General features: G+C 38.6%; 1 protein-coding gene across 1 annotated transcript in view; it reads left to right on the top strand.

Annotated features, from left to right (window-relative positions):
* ZSWIM6 (zinc finger SWIM-type containing 6) overlaps positions 1-17,423 on the top strand; it is a 225,416-nt gene that overhangs the window by 196,113 nt on the left and 11,880 nt on the right. Inside the window, exons 5-9 of the mRNA XM_025270496.3 lie at positions 2,758-2,937; positions 7,734-7,910; positions 8,179-8,325; positions 13,385-13,531; positions 14,584-14,844. Of these exons, the coding sequence (XP_025126281.1) occupies positions 2,758-2,937; positions 7,734-7,910; positions 8,179-8,325; positions 13,385-13,531; positions 14,584-14,844 (912 nt within the window). The remainder of the gene's footprint in view (positions 1-2,757; positions 2,938-7,733; positions 7,911-8,178; positions 8,326-13,384; positions 13,532-14,583; positions 14,845-17,423) is intronic.

Below are 17,423 nucleotides of genomic sequence, written 5' to 3'. Positions count from 1 at the left end.
CCTTCTAAATTCATTATGGCTTTTCCTTTGAAAAACAAGTGAACATTTTTATTGAAATATAGTTGCTTTAAAATATTGTGTTACTTTCACGTGTATAGCAAAGTGATTTGGTTTTATATATTTATATATGTAATCAAAAATATTCATATTCCATTATTTTCCATTAAGGTATTTATAAGATATTTGACTGTAGTTCCCTGTGCTATACAGTTAAATTCATACTGTGTATCTGTTTTATATATGGTAGTGTATAAATATCAATAACCTCAGATATGCCGATGACACCACCCTTATGGCAGAAAGTGAAGAGGAACTAAAAAGCCTTTTGATGAAAGTGAAAGTGGAGAGTGAAAAAGTTGGCTTAAAGCTCAACATTCAGAAAACGAAGATCATGGCACCCGGTCCCATCACTTCATGGGAAATAGATGGGGAAACAGTGGAAACAGTGTCAGACTTTATTTTTGGGGGCTGCAAAATCACTGCAGATGGTGACTGCAGCCATGAAATTAAAAGACGCTCACTCCTTGGAAGGAAAGTTATGACCAACCTAGATAGCATATTCAAAAGCAGACACATTACTTTGCCAACAAAGGTCCGTCTAGTCAAGGCTATGGTTTTTCCTGTGGTCATGTATGGATGTGAGAGTTGGACTGTGAAGAAGGCTGAGCGCTGAAGAATTGATGCTTTTGAACTGTGGTGTTGGAAACGACTCTTGAGAGTCCCTTGGACTGCAAGGAGATCCAACCAGTCCATTCTGAAGGAGATCAGCCCTGGGATTTCTTTGGAAGGACTGATGCTGGAGCTGAAACTCCAGTACTTTGGCCACCTCATGCGAAGAGTTGACTCATTGGAAAAGACTCGGATGCTGGGAGGGATTGGGGGCAGGAGGAGAAGGGGACGACAGAGGATGAGATGGCTGGATGGCATCACTGACTTGATGGACATGAGTCTGAGTGAACTCCAGGAGTTGGTGATGGACAGGGACGCCTGGTGTGCTGCGATTCATGGGGTTGCAAAGAGTCGGACACGACTGAGTGACTGATCTGATCTGATCTAATGTGTTAGTCCCATACTCCTAATCTATCCCTCCCTCCTCTTCTGTTTGGTAATTAAGTTTTCTATGTCTGTGAATCTGTTTCTATTTTGTAAGTTAAGTTTCTTTGTAATACTTTTTAGATCCCACGTTTAAGTGTTACTATATAACATTTGTCTTTGTCTGACTTACTTCACTTAGTATGATAGACCCTAGGTCCATCCATGTTGCTGCAAACAACAACAATTATTTCATTTTTTTTCAATATTCTTTTGTGTGCATGTATGTATGTATTATGTAACTATGTATAAATACGTGTGTGTGTGTGTGTATCACATCCTCTTTATCCACTCATCTGTTGATGGTTACTTAGGTTAATTCCATGTCTTGTCTATTCTTTGTATCTTTTTCAATTAGGGATTTTGTCTTTTCCAGATATATGCCCAGGAATGGGATTGCTGGATCATATATGTTAACCCTATGTTAGGGAACCTCCATACTGTTCTCCATAGTTAGTCACTCAGTCGTGTCTGATGCTTTGTGACCCCATGGACTGTAGCCCACCAGGCTCCTCTGTCTGGAATTCTCCAGGCAGGAATACTGGAGTGAGTAGCCATTCCCTTCTCCAGGAGATCTTCCCATCCGGGTGATCAAACCCAGGTCTCCTCCACTGCAAGTGGATGCTTTACTTGAGCCTCCAGGGAACATTCTCACCAACAGAGTAGGAGGGTTCCCTTTTCTCCACACCTTCTCTAGCAAGTGTTTTTTTGTAGACCTTTATATGACAGCCATGCTGACCCATGTGAAGTGGTGCTTCGTTATAACTCGGATTTGCATTTCTCCGAGGATTAGCAGTGCTGGAATCTCTTCACGTGCCTGCTGGCCATCTGTATGTTCTCTGTGAGGAAATGTTTACTTAGGTCTTTTGCCCATTTTTTGATTGAGATTTTTTAAAATATTGAGCTCTATGAGATAATTTATATATTTTGGAAATTAAGCCCTTCATCGCATTGTTTGCCAATATTTTATCTGAGGCCATAGGTTGTCTTTTCATTTTAAAGCAAGTGAACTTTTGATAAATGTTGAATGGTTTCATTCACAAAAAGACAAATTTAGTGATTTCATTTATATAAAGATTAGTTACTAGTTAAATCATTTAGGGAAGTATATTTAAGTAAATTTTATTTTTGAAAGATCTGTTGATATATAGATACTCATACTAATGAACGGGCATAATAAAGCTGGAAATGCTTATAAGGAGACTAGGAAATAGTTTATTGGTGTCCATTGTTAAACCTTTATGATTTTATTGTAAAAAGGTAAACTTAGGAATAAATTTACTTTTTGTACAGAAGAACCGTTTAGTTTATTAAAGCACCCATGAATAAGCTCTGCTTGTAAATTAAAGTAAGAAATTGGTCCTTAAGTTTGTATTCTGAATTGACTTTCATCCAAAATGTCACACAAGTAGGAAGGTGATTAAAATCACCTTTGAAATATCTCTCATCTTTATGTGTAACAGTATTTGGCTTCTTTGGTTCAAATTTGGGCTCTGTTGTCCTCTTTACATTGACCTCTCTATGAGATATGTTGCTTGGACTAAGGTAAAAGTGTGTTATAAAAATGCAGACTTGGGTCCATTTTGAAATGACTTATCATTAACTATTAGGATTGGACATTTGTAAATTTTTAAAAATTTACTTTCCTCTCTACCTTTAAATTAGGTGCTCTGTGGATGTGTATAGTTTTAAATCCCCACTGCAAGTTGGAGCAGAAGGCCAGTTGGCTAAAACAGCTAAAAAAGTGGAATGGTGTTGATGTTTGTCCATGGGAAGATGGAAATCATGGCAGTGAATTACCCAACTTAACCAATGCTCTGCCTCAGGGTGCAAATGCCAACCAAGGTGAGTCCATGGTGATAATCTGCTCATTTTGTACCTACTTAATTGTGCATCTGTGGTTATAACAGTAACTTACAATAAATTTGGGAACATTATTTTACTCACTTAAGAACTTACTATAACTCATGGACTTAATGTTTTAACGTGAGTGTGTGTGTGTGTGTTTTAATTTTTAATCAAGATCTGTGATTTTTTTTTCATATTCTCAGAATACAGATGGATGTAATACTTAACATGTACTAGTATGTGTTAAAATTGCATACTAATTATTTAGTTTGAATTTAAAAAAAAAATCATGTTATGGGTGGTAGTGAATTACTGTGTAAAACAAAATTATTGAGAGACCTGAGGAACTGTTATTCTGTGTGTTGGTCAGTTCTTATTTGGGATACTATGCTATGTAATCAGTTAAAAATTCTTAGTTTTAGAATGCAGCATTTACATTTAACTCCTGGGACTGCAGGGGAATGGGGTGCTGCTGGCATTCAGACCAGGAAAATTCTTTATTGTGAAAGGACTGTCTAGCATACTTACTCCCACCTACTGTAGGCAATAGTACTCTCTAGTCTTTGGCAGCTAATGCTCCCAGGCATTTCCAAATATCCTCTTAAGTACGTCTATCTCTCATTTCTCTACTGTTTTGTGTGTGTGTGTGTATGTTTTTTTTTTTTTTTTTAAGTTTCTCTTTCTCTATTGGACCCACCCATTCAGGACAAGTCTTTCTAATCTTAAAAAAAGTCTGTCTTGCCCTCATTGTCCCTGCTAGCTACTGACAGATTTTCTCCTTTCACATCCAATATTTAATTAATTCTTGCAAATAAAAATGTCATTCACTGTCACTGTTTTTGTGTAATTTTGTGCTGCTGCTCCCCCTTTTTTTAGAAAATGTGAAAGACTTTAAGTTTATGATATATGCAAGATGGGAGTTAAATGACATCAGGAGGATTCAGGAATCAAGACTGTCTTTCAGTGTGTGCGGGTTCCATCTGTAGTTGGTACTCCTAGAAAGAGCTGGACAGTGCTGAGTATGAAATGTAATGTTAGCACAGTGTTTTCTGTCTCTACAGAGAGAGAAAATAATATGTATTATTCCATAGGGACTTGTCCAATCAAAAAGAGGTTTCAGGCCTTGGGAAGGATGATTGTCTGGCTCTCCTTTGTCTAGAGATATTTGCCTTGGGAATTCAGTATTTGAAATCTGTCACATCTTTATTGCCCATGATGATTTTATTTAATAATTTCAAAGAAAATAAATCTTCCTCTTATACCCCAAGTTTTTTTGCAGAGGCTCAGAATTTTCAAGTTTAACAATTCAACATTTATTGTCTTCCATTGCTAGGAAAAGGATGCTTACATCTACATAGGCAATATATCATTGATCTCTTCTTGACTTTATTATATTTAGAGGCTTCTTCATGGCTGCCGTCCTAACATTTTACAGTGTACTTTTACTTTCCATTTGGTTACTTTCCCCTTGGTTAAACTTGACTATTCCATAGGCTTTAGAAAACTTCTTAGGAAGTGGTCCAACCTCCAGATAAAACAGTTTCATTTATGGTTTGACCCAGGGATATGCAGTCAGAACTAGTTTCTAAGGGCAGTATTTATGGTTGCTGGGGCTCCTCCTTTTAGAACACCCATATTCTCCAGAGGGGCTGGCAGAAGAGACAACCCTACAGAGGGGCTCTGGTGCTCAGCCTGCAGTGCTTCTGCTGGAGGGCTGAGCAGACTGGCTAGCGGAGAGCCTTTGGTGGCCCACAGAGCCTAGCAGCCATGCAGGTGGGTGAAGGGCGCACATGGTCAGACCACGGGCAGAATTGCATGTGTTTGCACATCAGAATGAATGTGAAGCGCAAGTCAGTCCGTGTCTTTGCTGAGATTATTTGTTAGAATTAATTGACAACATTAGAATCCATACCCTTAGAGTAGTGTTTATTTTTTAAATATACCTGAATGGGAGCCTTTTTTAATTTTATCTTTTTTGATTGAAAAAACTATTATTTTATATGTGTGTGTGCTTAGTTGCTTAGTTGTGTCCAACTCTTTGAAACCCCATGGACTGTAACCCACCAGGCTCCTCTGTCAATGGGATTCTCCAGGCCAGAATTACTGGAGTGGGTAGCCTTTCTCTTCTCCAGGGGATCTTCCCAATCCAGGGATTGAACCCAGGTCTCCCACATTGCAGGTGGATTCTTTACCCCTCTGAGCCACCAGGGAAGCCTGAGAATACTAGAGTGGGTAGCCTATTCCCTTTTCCAGGGGAACTTCCTGACCCAGGAATCGAACTGGGGTCTCCTGCATTGCAGGTGGATTCTTTACCAGCTGATGATGATGATTTCGTCGCTAAGTTGTTTCCGACTCTTGCGACCCCATGGACTGTAGCTTGCCAGGCTCCTCTGTCCATGGGATTTTCCAGGCAAGAATACTAGAGTGGGTTTCCCTTTACTTCTACTTTGCCACCTGAGCTACCACAAATTTGTGTGTTTATCATTCTAACCATTTAAGATCATGTTTCTCTATTTTCTGTGCTATTACAAAAAATTTTAAAACATAAGATATCTAAGATAAAAATTGACCAGAAGAAAAGAAAAAAAAAAAAGAAACTGACCAGGACTTCCCTGGTGGTCCAGTGGTTACAACTCCACATTCCCACTGCAGAGGGTGCAGTTTCTGTCCTTGGCTGGGGAAACGAAGATCCCACGTGCTGTGTGGCAAAAAAAAAAAATTGACCATAATTTTGATACTTAATCAAGTCAGTTTTTTTAAGTCATTGTCTCTGTACATTTTTTTTGTTTCTGTGCTCTTACAAAGCTTTATATTTTCTTTTAAACAGTATTTAGGTTTTTTGTTGTTGTTGTTACAATTGGTATTATTGATCTCTTAAGAGCCAACCACTGTAAAAAGTCTGGTATGTGTCTTCTATGTATGTCTATGATCTTACAGTCACATAAAAACACAAAAAGTTAAGATTTTAATTTTTTTAATGAAATTGATACTACAGTGGATTAAGTAGACAGATAGGACTTTCATTCTCTTAGTGCGTGCATAATACTAAGTTGCTCTTTTAAAGTCTTCTTTTAATTTTAAATTCTGTTTCTGTGATTTGAGTTAAATTAAATTGCACAGCCACTTAACACTTATGTGTGATTTGGATTTTGGAATATTTGATTGACTGACTGTTGTAAGAAGTCATGGAATCAGTTTCTTTATATTTATTCTGCTCTGCAAAAAAGCCCTGGTAGGTTCCAAAGGCTATGAAATACAAGGTCCTTGCTCCCCATCTGCAAAGTGTACACTGTCTGCTCCTAACAGGCAGTCTGGGCAGGGGCCAGAACAGATACATCAATGTTTATGCCTCTCAAATTGTCTGTCATCCATGCATTTTGATATGTCTGCCATTCAAGTACAGCTGTCTAAGTCCACCTGAGACCAAGCTGAAGTAATGTCTCTTTCTGTTAAAGACCATTCAAAAGCTTTTCAGAACAGCTGACATAGCTGAATTTGGAGTGAGGTTATCTGTGTTTTGATCTTGACTGCCATTGCCTGGGTGTGTGACCTTGGCAAGTCACTTTACGTCTCTCGATTTTCGGTTCCATCAGCAGAATAGAGGGTTTGGTCTGGATAAGTTTTCAGAGCTTTTCTTGATTCAGGTGTGTTTTGATTTTTATGATTTCCTTTATGTCTGTGCTTAGCCCAAGCTCCAAGGACAGGAAGATGAAACTTTACCAACTAAGGAAGCTCCAGATTTTACTTCTCATTTAGTTAAGTCTCAGAACAGTGAGGGGTGATACCTGAGTTAAATAAAGCACCCATAAATAAAAATAGTTTGTTACCCTAATTGTCAGTTGAGGCTCTTTCTAAGGTTTGTGCCATAGTTGACGGTAAGTCTGGAGTTCGGGACCCAAGGGCTGGGAGGGCAGGTAGAATTCGAACCATGTTTTCCAGAAGAACTGAATAATCCCAGAAGTTGGGGTAAGAATATCCTTTATTCCGCAAACATTTCTTTTCTCCGTCAGGTCCTGAAACTTGAACCCTCTTCGGAGTGTGTGCTTCTGCTCTTTTGTGATGCCCCAGCATACACTATGCTGGGGACATCACACCAGTCATGGAACCTGCACGGGAGTCAGGAGGCAGCCTGTAGGGCAAGGTAAGTGCGCTGGTTTGTTTTGTAGCTATGTTGTGTGGCTTTGTGAAATGTTAAATATATGCATTTATGCCCTTTGGGATATAAAGTACTATTTCATCATTATATCCCAAGAAGCATAATAATTTTAATTGTGCAAAACCGCACAATATAGTTAAAAAATACAACCAAAAGCACAACCCTTCTGCATATTTTTAAAGGCTGATTGCATCTTCCTGAAAGGTTCCATGGCTGGTGTCTCATCTCTTGCATAGTGTTTGTTGATCCCATCAGGGTAACCCAGCACAGCACCTCAGAAATGGGGAGCAGTGAGTTTTCCTGTGATTTTTGTGCTGAGTGCCTCTTCCGAGTGTATTTGGCATGGAAACTAGACGTGACAATTCTTTTTGCAGGACGCCTTTAACCTTAGCTTTGATGGCTGCAGAGTGTGTGTGTTTGATAAAACAAGAGAATGAATGGTGGCTCTTTGGGCTGATTTGCCTCCTAGTACTTAGGACATGAGACTATTCACCCTCCATCCTTCTGCTTAGGGGGTGCAGGGCAGTCTGTGTGGGTGTGTTCATGAACATCTGGCCACAGAATGCTATGGTATGAAACTGATTTATTGACGTGTGAATCATAGCTGACACAGCTTTCTGAATTGTGGAAAAAACAGATTCATCGAACAGGCCACATCGGACAGTGTTCACCCGAGCCATCGAGGCATGCGATCTCCACTGGCAGGATAGCCACTTGCAGCACATTATCAGCAGTGACCTATACACCAACTACTGTTACCATGACGACACTGAAACCTCCCTCTTTGACTCCCGCGGGTGGCCCCTCTGGCATGGTAAGTGGCCAAACCGGAAAGACATTTCCATGACTTACTTCTTTGTTTAGTTTCTATAGCATTACTGGAGTGGGAGGTGGAGAGTTGAGGGATTCAATGGGAGATGGATGAATGCTTGGCAGTAGGAGTTTTTCATTCAAATCCAAGTTCAGAAATGGTTTCTTGTGTCTTTTTAATAGTATTTTGGGGGAAACCTCTTACTATTAAATCCTGTTTTTATAGATATATCTGATAATGGCAACTTTCCTCCCTTCACTTTCTGTTTTAGAACATGTTCCTACAGCCTGTGCACGAGTGGATGCATTACGTTCTCATGGGTACCCCAGAGAAGCACTGAGACTAGCAATAGCTATTGTTAACACATTAAGACGACAGCAACAGAAGCAGTTGGAAATGTTCCGAACTCAGAAAAAAGGTGAATGTGTAAAGGAGTTTGTTTCCATTGGAATGGGATTCTTGGTGATAATGTCAGTAGGTTTCATGTTCTTTGGCGGGGAAAGAGCTTTTAAAATTAGAGCCATGGAGATGGCTTCACTCACCACTCTTTTGAAATGTTTAATAGCTAGCTAATCTGTGACAAATTTTAGGCATTTTCCCTCTCTGGTTGAATGTTGTGAAACATAAGTTGTTGTTGTTTTTTTATGTTTCTTAGTTTCCTAAGTTAATTTTTTTTAAGGGGAAAGTTGTTTTTTGGGTTTCTTTTTTTTTTTTTTTTAACTGTTTGAGTTATGTAGTATATCTAAATTACCTAAAATGCAAGTTAACCAGATATATTTCATTATGTGAAGAAACATTTTAATTGTGACAATAAGGGCTCCAGTGGTAGACTGCCTATATTTGAATTCTGGCAAGAGGTCCCGGCTAGAGACCTTAGGCACTGACTTGACCTTATCTGTGGACTGGGCCTCAATTGAGGACTTGTCTCCTGGAGTTGAAAGATTAAACTAGTTATTTCCTATAAAGTGCTGAAAGCAGGCCTCACATAATATAGAAGCACTGTAAAACATTTTAATTGTAATAACTTGTACATCAGGACATGATGTGTATTTAAAGTGACCAAAGAGAACTCCTGAATTTTTTAGATTCTGTAAATAACCTTTGATGAGCTGTCAACTGGCAGAACATATTTAACTCCTCTTTGTCTCAGTTTATTAATCTTTTAAATTTTAAATAAGCATTGCTGCTGCTAAGTTGCTTCAGTCGTGTCCAACTCTGTGCGATCCCATAGACGGCAGCCCACCAGGCTCCCCTGTCCCTGGGATTCTCCAGGCAAGAACACTGGAGTGGGTTGCCATTTCCTTCTCCAATGCAGGAAAGTGAAAAATGAAAGTGAAGTCGCTCAGTCGTGTCTGACTCTTAGCGACCCACTGGACTGCAGCCTACCAGGCTCCTCTGTCCATGGGATTTTCCAGGCAAGAGTACTGGAGTGGGGTGCCATTGCCTTCTCCATAATAATTGCAACAGAGTTATATTACATGCATAAGGCCCTGATCAGAAGAAAGAAATACGATGCTTTCTCTGATTAATCTATGTGCTTCTTTTTCTTCTGTACATGTAGATCTTTTTTATTTTTCTTTGGTATGATTGTTTTGTTTTTACTCTGGAATTTTATATCTTATTCAGAGAGAAGTAGTTTTAGTTGTGATTTTTGGTATAGCTGAAAATTATCAAAAGTTAAAATGGGCTGGAGATTATTAGACGGTTGTAATATTTTATATCCCCTATATTACAAGTATTAAAAATGTTAACTAACATTTTTTGATGAAAGAAAGTTCCAAAGTTACCACATGAACCAAAAAAGGGGGAGGTCAGATAGGACTGGAATGTCATATCCCTGAAAGTCATTACTTTGTCCATTTCTTCATGTTCATCATAGCATCACTGGTTACCAGATATATTTGCAGAATATGTTGTTTGGCCCTTAGCAAAATTTTCCTGAAGTCTCTCCCTTCACCTAAACACATACAATATATGGCCAAGAGGCGTTTACTTCTGAAAAATAGAAAGGATGAAAATAGGCTAAGAGAGAATGAAGTATTTTTTATACTGCAACAGGACAGCTTGTTCTTGATCATCATTGGAGTTTTGAAACTTTATTGCTCTTTACTAAAAAATGTTTTTAAAATGAATTTAATTTAAATGTTACAATATCTAAGAAATACAAAATGTAAAAATGTTAGTTCATGTAGATTAAGTTGAAACATGTTAAGGTATTAATAGCTGCCTTAGAGGTCTCAGACTCATTTCTCTTTTATCCTTTACATAATAAAATTTTTAAATTCAGACTATTCGTTACTAGTACTACATATCTGTATATCTTTCCCTACTTTATTTTTGTTTGCCCATATTCAAATAATAGGTGTTTTTGTACTGTTACAATTCCAAATTGCTGTAGCAGTTATTTCTTATGGGGCCAAGATTAGTAAATAAAATATTTGGCATATGTCAACTTTAAAAAAAATTGATATAATTGACATACAACATTGGTTTCAGGTATACAACATAATGATTCCATATTTATATATGTTTTTAAATGATTGCCACAGTAAGTCTAATACACACACACGCACACATACAAAGAAATAGAGGAAAACAACAGAATGGGAAAGACTAGGGATCTCTTCAAGAAAATCAGAGATACCAAAGGAACATTTCATGCAAAGATGAGCTCGATAAAGGACAGAAATGGTATGGACCTAACAGAAGCAGAAGAAATTAAGAAGAGATGGCAAGAATACACAGAAGAACTGTACAAAAAAGATCTTCACAACCCAGATTATCTAGGTCAGTGATCACTGACCTAGAACCAGACATCCTGGAATGTGAAGTCAAGTGGGCCTTAGAAAGCATCACTACGAACAAAGCTAGTGGAGGTGATGGAATTCCAGTTGAGCTATTCCAAATCCTGAAAGATGATGCTGTGAAAGTGCTGCACTCAATATGCCAGCAAATTTGGAAAACTCAGCAGTGGCCACAGGACTGGAAAAGGTCAGTTTTCATTCCAATCCCAAAGAAAGGCAATGCCAAAGAATGCTCAAACTACCACACAATTGCACTCATCTCACACGCTAGTAAAGTAATGCTCAAAATTCTCCAAGCCAGGCTTCAGCAATATGTGAACCGTGAACTTCCTGATGTTCAAGCTGGTTTTAGAAAAGGCAGAGGAACCAGAGATCAAATTGCCAACATCCGCTGGATCATGGAAAAAGCAAGAGAGTTCCAGAAAAACATCTATTTCTGCTTTATTGACTATGCCACAGCCTTTGACTGTGTGGATCACAATAAACTGTGGAAAATTCTGAAAGAGATGGAATACCAGACCACCTGATCGGCCTCTTGAGAAATTTGTATGCAGATCAGGAAGCAAGTTAGAACTGGACATGGAACAACAGACTGGTTCCAAATAGGAAAAGGAGTTCATCAAGGCTGTATATTGTCACCCTGTTTATTTAATTTATATGCAGAGTACATCATGAGAAACGCTGGACTGGAAGAAACACAAGCTGGAATCAAGATTGCCGGGAGAAATATCAATAACCTCAGATATGCAGATGACACCACCCTTATGGCAGAAAGTGAAGAGGAACTCAAGAGCCTCTTGATGAAAGTGAAAGTGGAGAGTGAAAAAGTTGGCTTAAAGCTCAACATTCAGAAAACGAAGATCATGGCATCTGGTCCCATCACTGCATGGGAAATAGACGGGGAAATAGTGGAAACAGTGTCAGACTTTATTTTGGGGGGCTGCAAAATCACTGCAGATGGTGACTGTGGCCATGAAATTAAAAGACGCTTACTCCTTGGAAGAAAAGTTATGACCGACCTAGACAGCATATTCAAAAGCAGAGACATCACTTTGCCAACTAAGGTCCGTCTAGTCAAGGCTATGGTTTTTCTTGTGGTCATGTATGGATGTGAGAGTTGGACTGTGAAGAAGGTTGAGCGCTGAAGAATTGATGCTTTTGAACTGTGGTGTTGGAGAAGACTCTTGAGTGTCCCTTGAACTGCACTGAGATCCAAGCAGTCCATTCTGAAGGAGATCTGTCCTGGGATTTCTTTGGAAGGAATGGTGCTAAAGCTGAAACTCCAGTACTTTGGCCACCTCATGTGAAGAGTTGACTCATTGGAAAAGACTCTGATGCTGGGAGGGATTGGGGGCAGGAGGAGAAGGGGACGACAGAGGATGAGATGGCTGGATGGCATCACTGACTCGATGGACGTGAGTCTGGGTGAACTCCGGGAGTTGGTGATGAACAGGGAGGCCTGGCATGCTGCCATTCTTGGGGTTGCAAAGGGTTGGACACGACTGAGCGACTGATCTGATCTGATCTGATGCACATACATATGTGTGCGTGTGTGTGTGTATATATATATATGTATATATAGAGAGATAGACAGACAGACTTGTTGCTAAGAGTAATACTCATGTTTCTGTTTTCATCCTGGTTGTGTATATTAAAAATCATTGACAGAAATTGAAGGGAAAGACCCTTCCGAGGAATCTAGTACTCAGTTTTCCATAAATTGTAATACATTGTGCCAGGCCATGCTTTATTTTTATGTACTAAGAGTTGGTAGTCCAAAACAGAGGACTTCTAAAGGAATATTGAACTTGGTGGAATAGCTCTTTAGCTATTTACAAGCCAATATTTTTCATGTTTATTTTATATTATTTGTAGTTTTTATTGTACTTTCCTTTAAGAACGAACTACTACTATTTATTATTTTAATAAACACTTACATGTAAAGTACTGCATTGTTTACAATAATGGAGTATATTCTAAAATATTAGCAGTTTTTTCTCAGCACTCTAACTTGAGAATTTTAAAGTTCTAACATTCCATGAAGACAATGAAAAGGAATACATTCCATCCAAATTGTGTTATCTTCTGTTGTAGTTCCCCTTTGTGGAAAAGTTTCTCTCTTAAATGGTTTACATATCCATGATAAGGAAGACTCTTGTAAGGTGATAGGGGAGTTCAAGTCTGACCCAGAGTGTAGCTGCTCTTTAGGCTCTTATTTTAGGTGACTCAGTGAGAAGAATATCTTCTTAATAAAGTTGTAGTTAGTTAGCCAATGATAATTACCAGGGGGAATTCTTAGTTCTCTTTAAAGCCACTCCTAGGAGGTAAGCAGAGTTGTCCTTAGCTTCTCAGGTGAAAAGTTGGAATTCATTTTTCCTCATACATTATAATTTAATAGTGTAAACAATAATGTCAACCTAGTACTCTGGACACAGGAATTAAATAGATGTTTGGGAGTTTTCTTGGGCAGTTAACACCATTTATATTGATTCACAGATGACCCTTTAGAACTTAAAATAGTTCACAAGTTCGGGTTTTATGAAACCTTGTTTTTTAATTCAAGAGGAATTTTGAATTGAATGTAGTATTAATTTGTGAGGATGCTGCTATTAAATGGTAAAGCCTTTCTTTCCTCTACTTCTCTTCATATCTCAATTCTCTTTTCTTACACAGAGCTACCCCATAAAAGCATAACCTCAATAACCAATCTGGAGGGCTGGGTTGGACACCCCCTGGATCCCGTGGGCACACTTTTCAGCAGCCTTATGGAAGCCTGCCGCACTGACGACGAAGGCTTCCCTGTGTTCTCAGATTTTACAGGTAAAAATAAAATAATAAAAACATTGACGTTTGTCTCATGTGCTTCCCCGCCTAAACCCTGAATGGCGTTCGTCACTGGTCACGGTTCTTCACTGTTTCTTTTATGAATCCATATAGTTAACAGGACTAGCAGTTAGCAGGAAATGGTACTCCCACTTTTTAGGCAGGCTTCTCAAACTGGGAAAAGTCTTGGCGTTGACAGTTGGCAGCATGTATCAAGAACCTAAAAATACTCATTCCCTTCTATCAGTGATTGTGTATCTAAGAATTTATCTGTGTTTCTTACTATTTTCCAGCATAAAGATATAAAATAAGGATATATATCATATGGCAGGGAAGAAGGTTTGTACCTTTGCTGCTCCCATGACTGGATTAGCTTGGAGAGTTAATTATCTACCCTGTGGTAGTTGCCCTCATGGATTTTGGTGACCCAAACTCTTATCAGGAGGGTGAGGGTATGACTCTGAATCCACTTTCCTTGGGAGTTTGACAGTTGAAGTTTGTTAAGAATTTCTAAATAGAAGCACCTTAACAGTGATAAGACGATGTTCAGAGAATCATTCTCTTTTGACAACTGATGACTCTGATAACAAAAGGACCATGAAATTGAGTTACATATATGTTGTGTTCTCTACTGTTTTTATTATAAATTACAACACTGTGGTAAAAGTATGAAAAATTTTCAATTCTAGGCTTTAAAAAATTGGTAACTATTACAGTCATCATGTAATTTTACTCTTGGTTAATTAAAATTTTGTTTACTGTTAAGTATTCTTAGTATCTCTTCTTAGATTTATGGTTTTCTTTGGTGGTTCCTTTTTAATGAGAGAAAAATATTTGTACTGTGCTTTCCCCCAGAACGTACACATTTAGTCAATTGATGGTCATTTTTTTTAAAGATATTGGAAAACTATATACTTTAACATGGTTTTCCAGCTTTCTTGGAGCTAAGTCAATAATTCGTTTAAGAGTTCTGGGTAAAATATTAATAGATTGTGCCTGTCAGAGCATCTGCAAAAGTAGTTTCTAAACTCTGATTTCTTCTGTGACAGAGAATATGGGACAGTGCAAGTCTCTGGAATACCAGCATCTACCTGCACACAAATTCCTAGAAGAAGGGGAATCCTACCTAACGCTGGCCGTGGAAGTAGCCCTAATAGGGCTGGGACAGCAGCGGGTCATGCCTGACGGGCTGTACACCCAGGAGAAGGTTTGCCGCAACGAGGAACAGCTCATCTCCAAGCTTCAGGAGATTGAATTGGACGACACACTGGTGAAAATTTTTCGCAAGCAAGCAGTCTTCCTGTTAGAAGGTAACTGATAACTTCTCCACTTGTTTAGCCCATTTTATTTCAGCATTCCGCTTTCTTATGTTGGGAATACTATTTGAGGACATTTCATACAGTAGTTATCCTGATTGGTATGGTCGCTGAGTGTCACAGGCATGTTCATTTTCCAAAAAGTAGTATCACTTAATAAAAAAGTACAGATGTTTAGATGTTTACTATTTATTAGGTGGTCATGGAAGCAATGAGCCTGCTAGAAATGAGCCCTATTTGAATGTCACAAGCTTTAAAAAGGACTGTTTTTTTAAAACTGTTTTTCTTGAGATAAATGTAAATTTTAGATTTAGTGAATTATTGCTGGTAGCCATATTCCTTTATGACTGGTAGCCATATTCCTTGGATCTATTAAGTAATAAAATGGAAATTGGTTGGCATTCCTCCAAATTATTGGCTGTTACATGACTTCTGGATTTTGAACCTGTCATTTGCACATCCTGATAAAGGACCAACAACTGTAGAAGTGAATTTTCACTGTGCTAATTATTTCAGAAAATTCATTAGGTGTAGATTCATCAAGGTAAAAGTTTCATAGAATCTCTAAGGCAAAGTCAAGTTTTTTTCTTTCTTGTAAGGTCAAGAAAAAAGTGAAAATGTTAGTTGCTCAATCATGTCCAACTTCCTGTGACCCCATGGACTGTACCTGCCAGGCTCCTCTGTTCATGGAATTCTCCAGGCAAGAATACTGGACTGGGTAGCCATTCCTTTCTCCCGGGATCTTCCTGACCCAGGGATTGAACCCCAGTCTCCTGCATTGCAAGCAGATTTTTTTACCATCTGAGCCAAACAGACAAATACCCAAATTTTGACTGATATTTTTTTAAATGTTTTTTCCTTGTCAACAATAAGTGTACTTAATGTGGTAGCCTACTCTTTTACTGGAGAAGGAAATGGCAGCCCACTCCAGTATTCTTGCCTGGAGAATCCCATGGACAGAGCAGCCTGGTGGGCTACAATCCATGGGGTCACACAGAGTCAGACAAGACTGAGGCAACTTAGCATTAGCGATCTTTTACACAGATTTGGGAGATAGTCAGAACTTTTTAATTGTTTCCATCTCTCAAGTACATGTGTGTTATTTTTGTGGGATTCTCTGTGATTGATAAGCTCATAGAATATGGTTTCTTTGTCTTGTATTTGGAATGACTATACTTAGGGAAGGGATTTAGAGAAAATAGCATTTCAAAACCTCTCTTGTATGTCCAAAGCTAAAGATCTAGTTGAAAAAAATTTTTTTCATTAAATGCACTTTACATTTATATATTTTATTTTTTTATTTTTTATTTTTTTTTTAATTTTATTTTATTTTTAGACTTTACATAACTGTATTAGTTTTGCCAAATATCAAAATGAATCCACCACAGGTATACATGTGTTCCCCATCCTGAACCCTCCTCCCTCCTCCCTCCCCATTCCATCCAGTGCAGTTACTTTTATGCTGGCTCTTAGTAACTCTTGGTAAACTGCCTTTTGATTTTTATTATTCTGAAGGAATAGAAGAGGATGCGTGCTTTTCAAAGTTGATAGTGTCTGATACTGTTCATCACTTATCTATATGTCCTCATGTTCATTACTTACGAATATTTTTAAACTTTGTTTTACTCTTTGATTAGTCCATACTTTCTTGTTAAACATTTTAATTAGAACTATGCCCGATAAGGAGTGCTGATGACTTATCCCAGCCTCCGCTGCTTTCCCAGCCTTGCTCAGCCCACAAAGAGTGGGTGGTGCAGGACAGGAAGAAGTCCAAGGGGAAGCCAAGGGACCATTTCTATAAACTCCAAAAGATAAGTGCTCCATGATAGAATCAACTGCACTGGGCACCAGGTTCTTCATGCATTTATACTCTGGATTTCAGGGGCAAATTAGTTAGCTGACTTAAGTATCTGAAAAAGAGGAAGCAGTAACCTTGTATTGTTGCTGAGTGTTAGTCACTCCTGGACATACTGTGGGCATATTGGATCATACTGGACATACTGGAAAAACACTTCTGGGGAACTTAGATTCCAAATTTCAGTTTTTCACTTTTCAGTACACTGGAGCTCAGGGACACTGATTATTCATTGACAAATAATTCTATGATACCTGACTGAAAGTTTTGCTTGTTGGGAAGTGCTGTTATATTGATTATGCATCCTGGCTTTCCCTGCGTAGTACAGAAAGGGAACTTGATGGTTTAAGGGAAATGCTGAAGGGAAATGGAGGAGAGATACAGAAGAAAAATAGATGTTTGCTATAATTAGTCCTTAATAAAGTAGAGTTAATGTCTTACTCTGCTCAAGCTGCCATAAAAAAAATACTACAGGTTAGATGCTTAAACAACAGAAGTTTATTTCTCACAGTTCTGGAGGCCAAGAAGTCCAAGGTCGAGGCGCTCGCTAATTCAGTTTCTGGTGAGGGCCCTCCTCCTGCCTCGCACAGGGCTGCCTTCTCTCTGAGTTCTCACAAGGCAGAGGCAGAGCATTCACTCTGTCTCTTCTGACGGGACACCAATTCTGTTGGACCAGGCCAGGGCCCCTGTGACCTCACTTAACCTTAATTACTTCCAT

This window comes from Bubalus bubalis, chromosome 19, assembly GCF_019923935.1.
Source record: "Bubalus bubalis isolate 160015118507 breed Murrah chromosome 19, NDDB_SH_1, whole genome shotgun sequence".
Classification (NCBI taxonomy): Eukaryota; Metazoa; Chordata; class Mammalia; order Artiodactyla; family Bovidae; genus Bubalus; species Bubalus bubalis.
The sequence above is the reverse complement of the archived record's forward strand: the minus strand, read 5'-3'. Positions and strand labels throughout refer to the sequence as shown.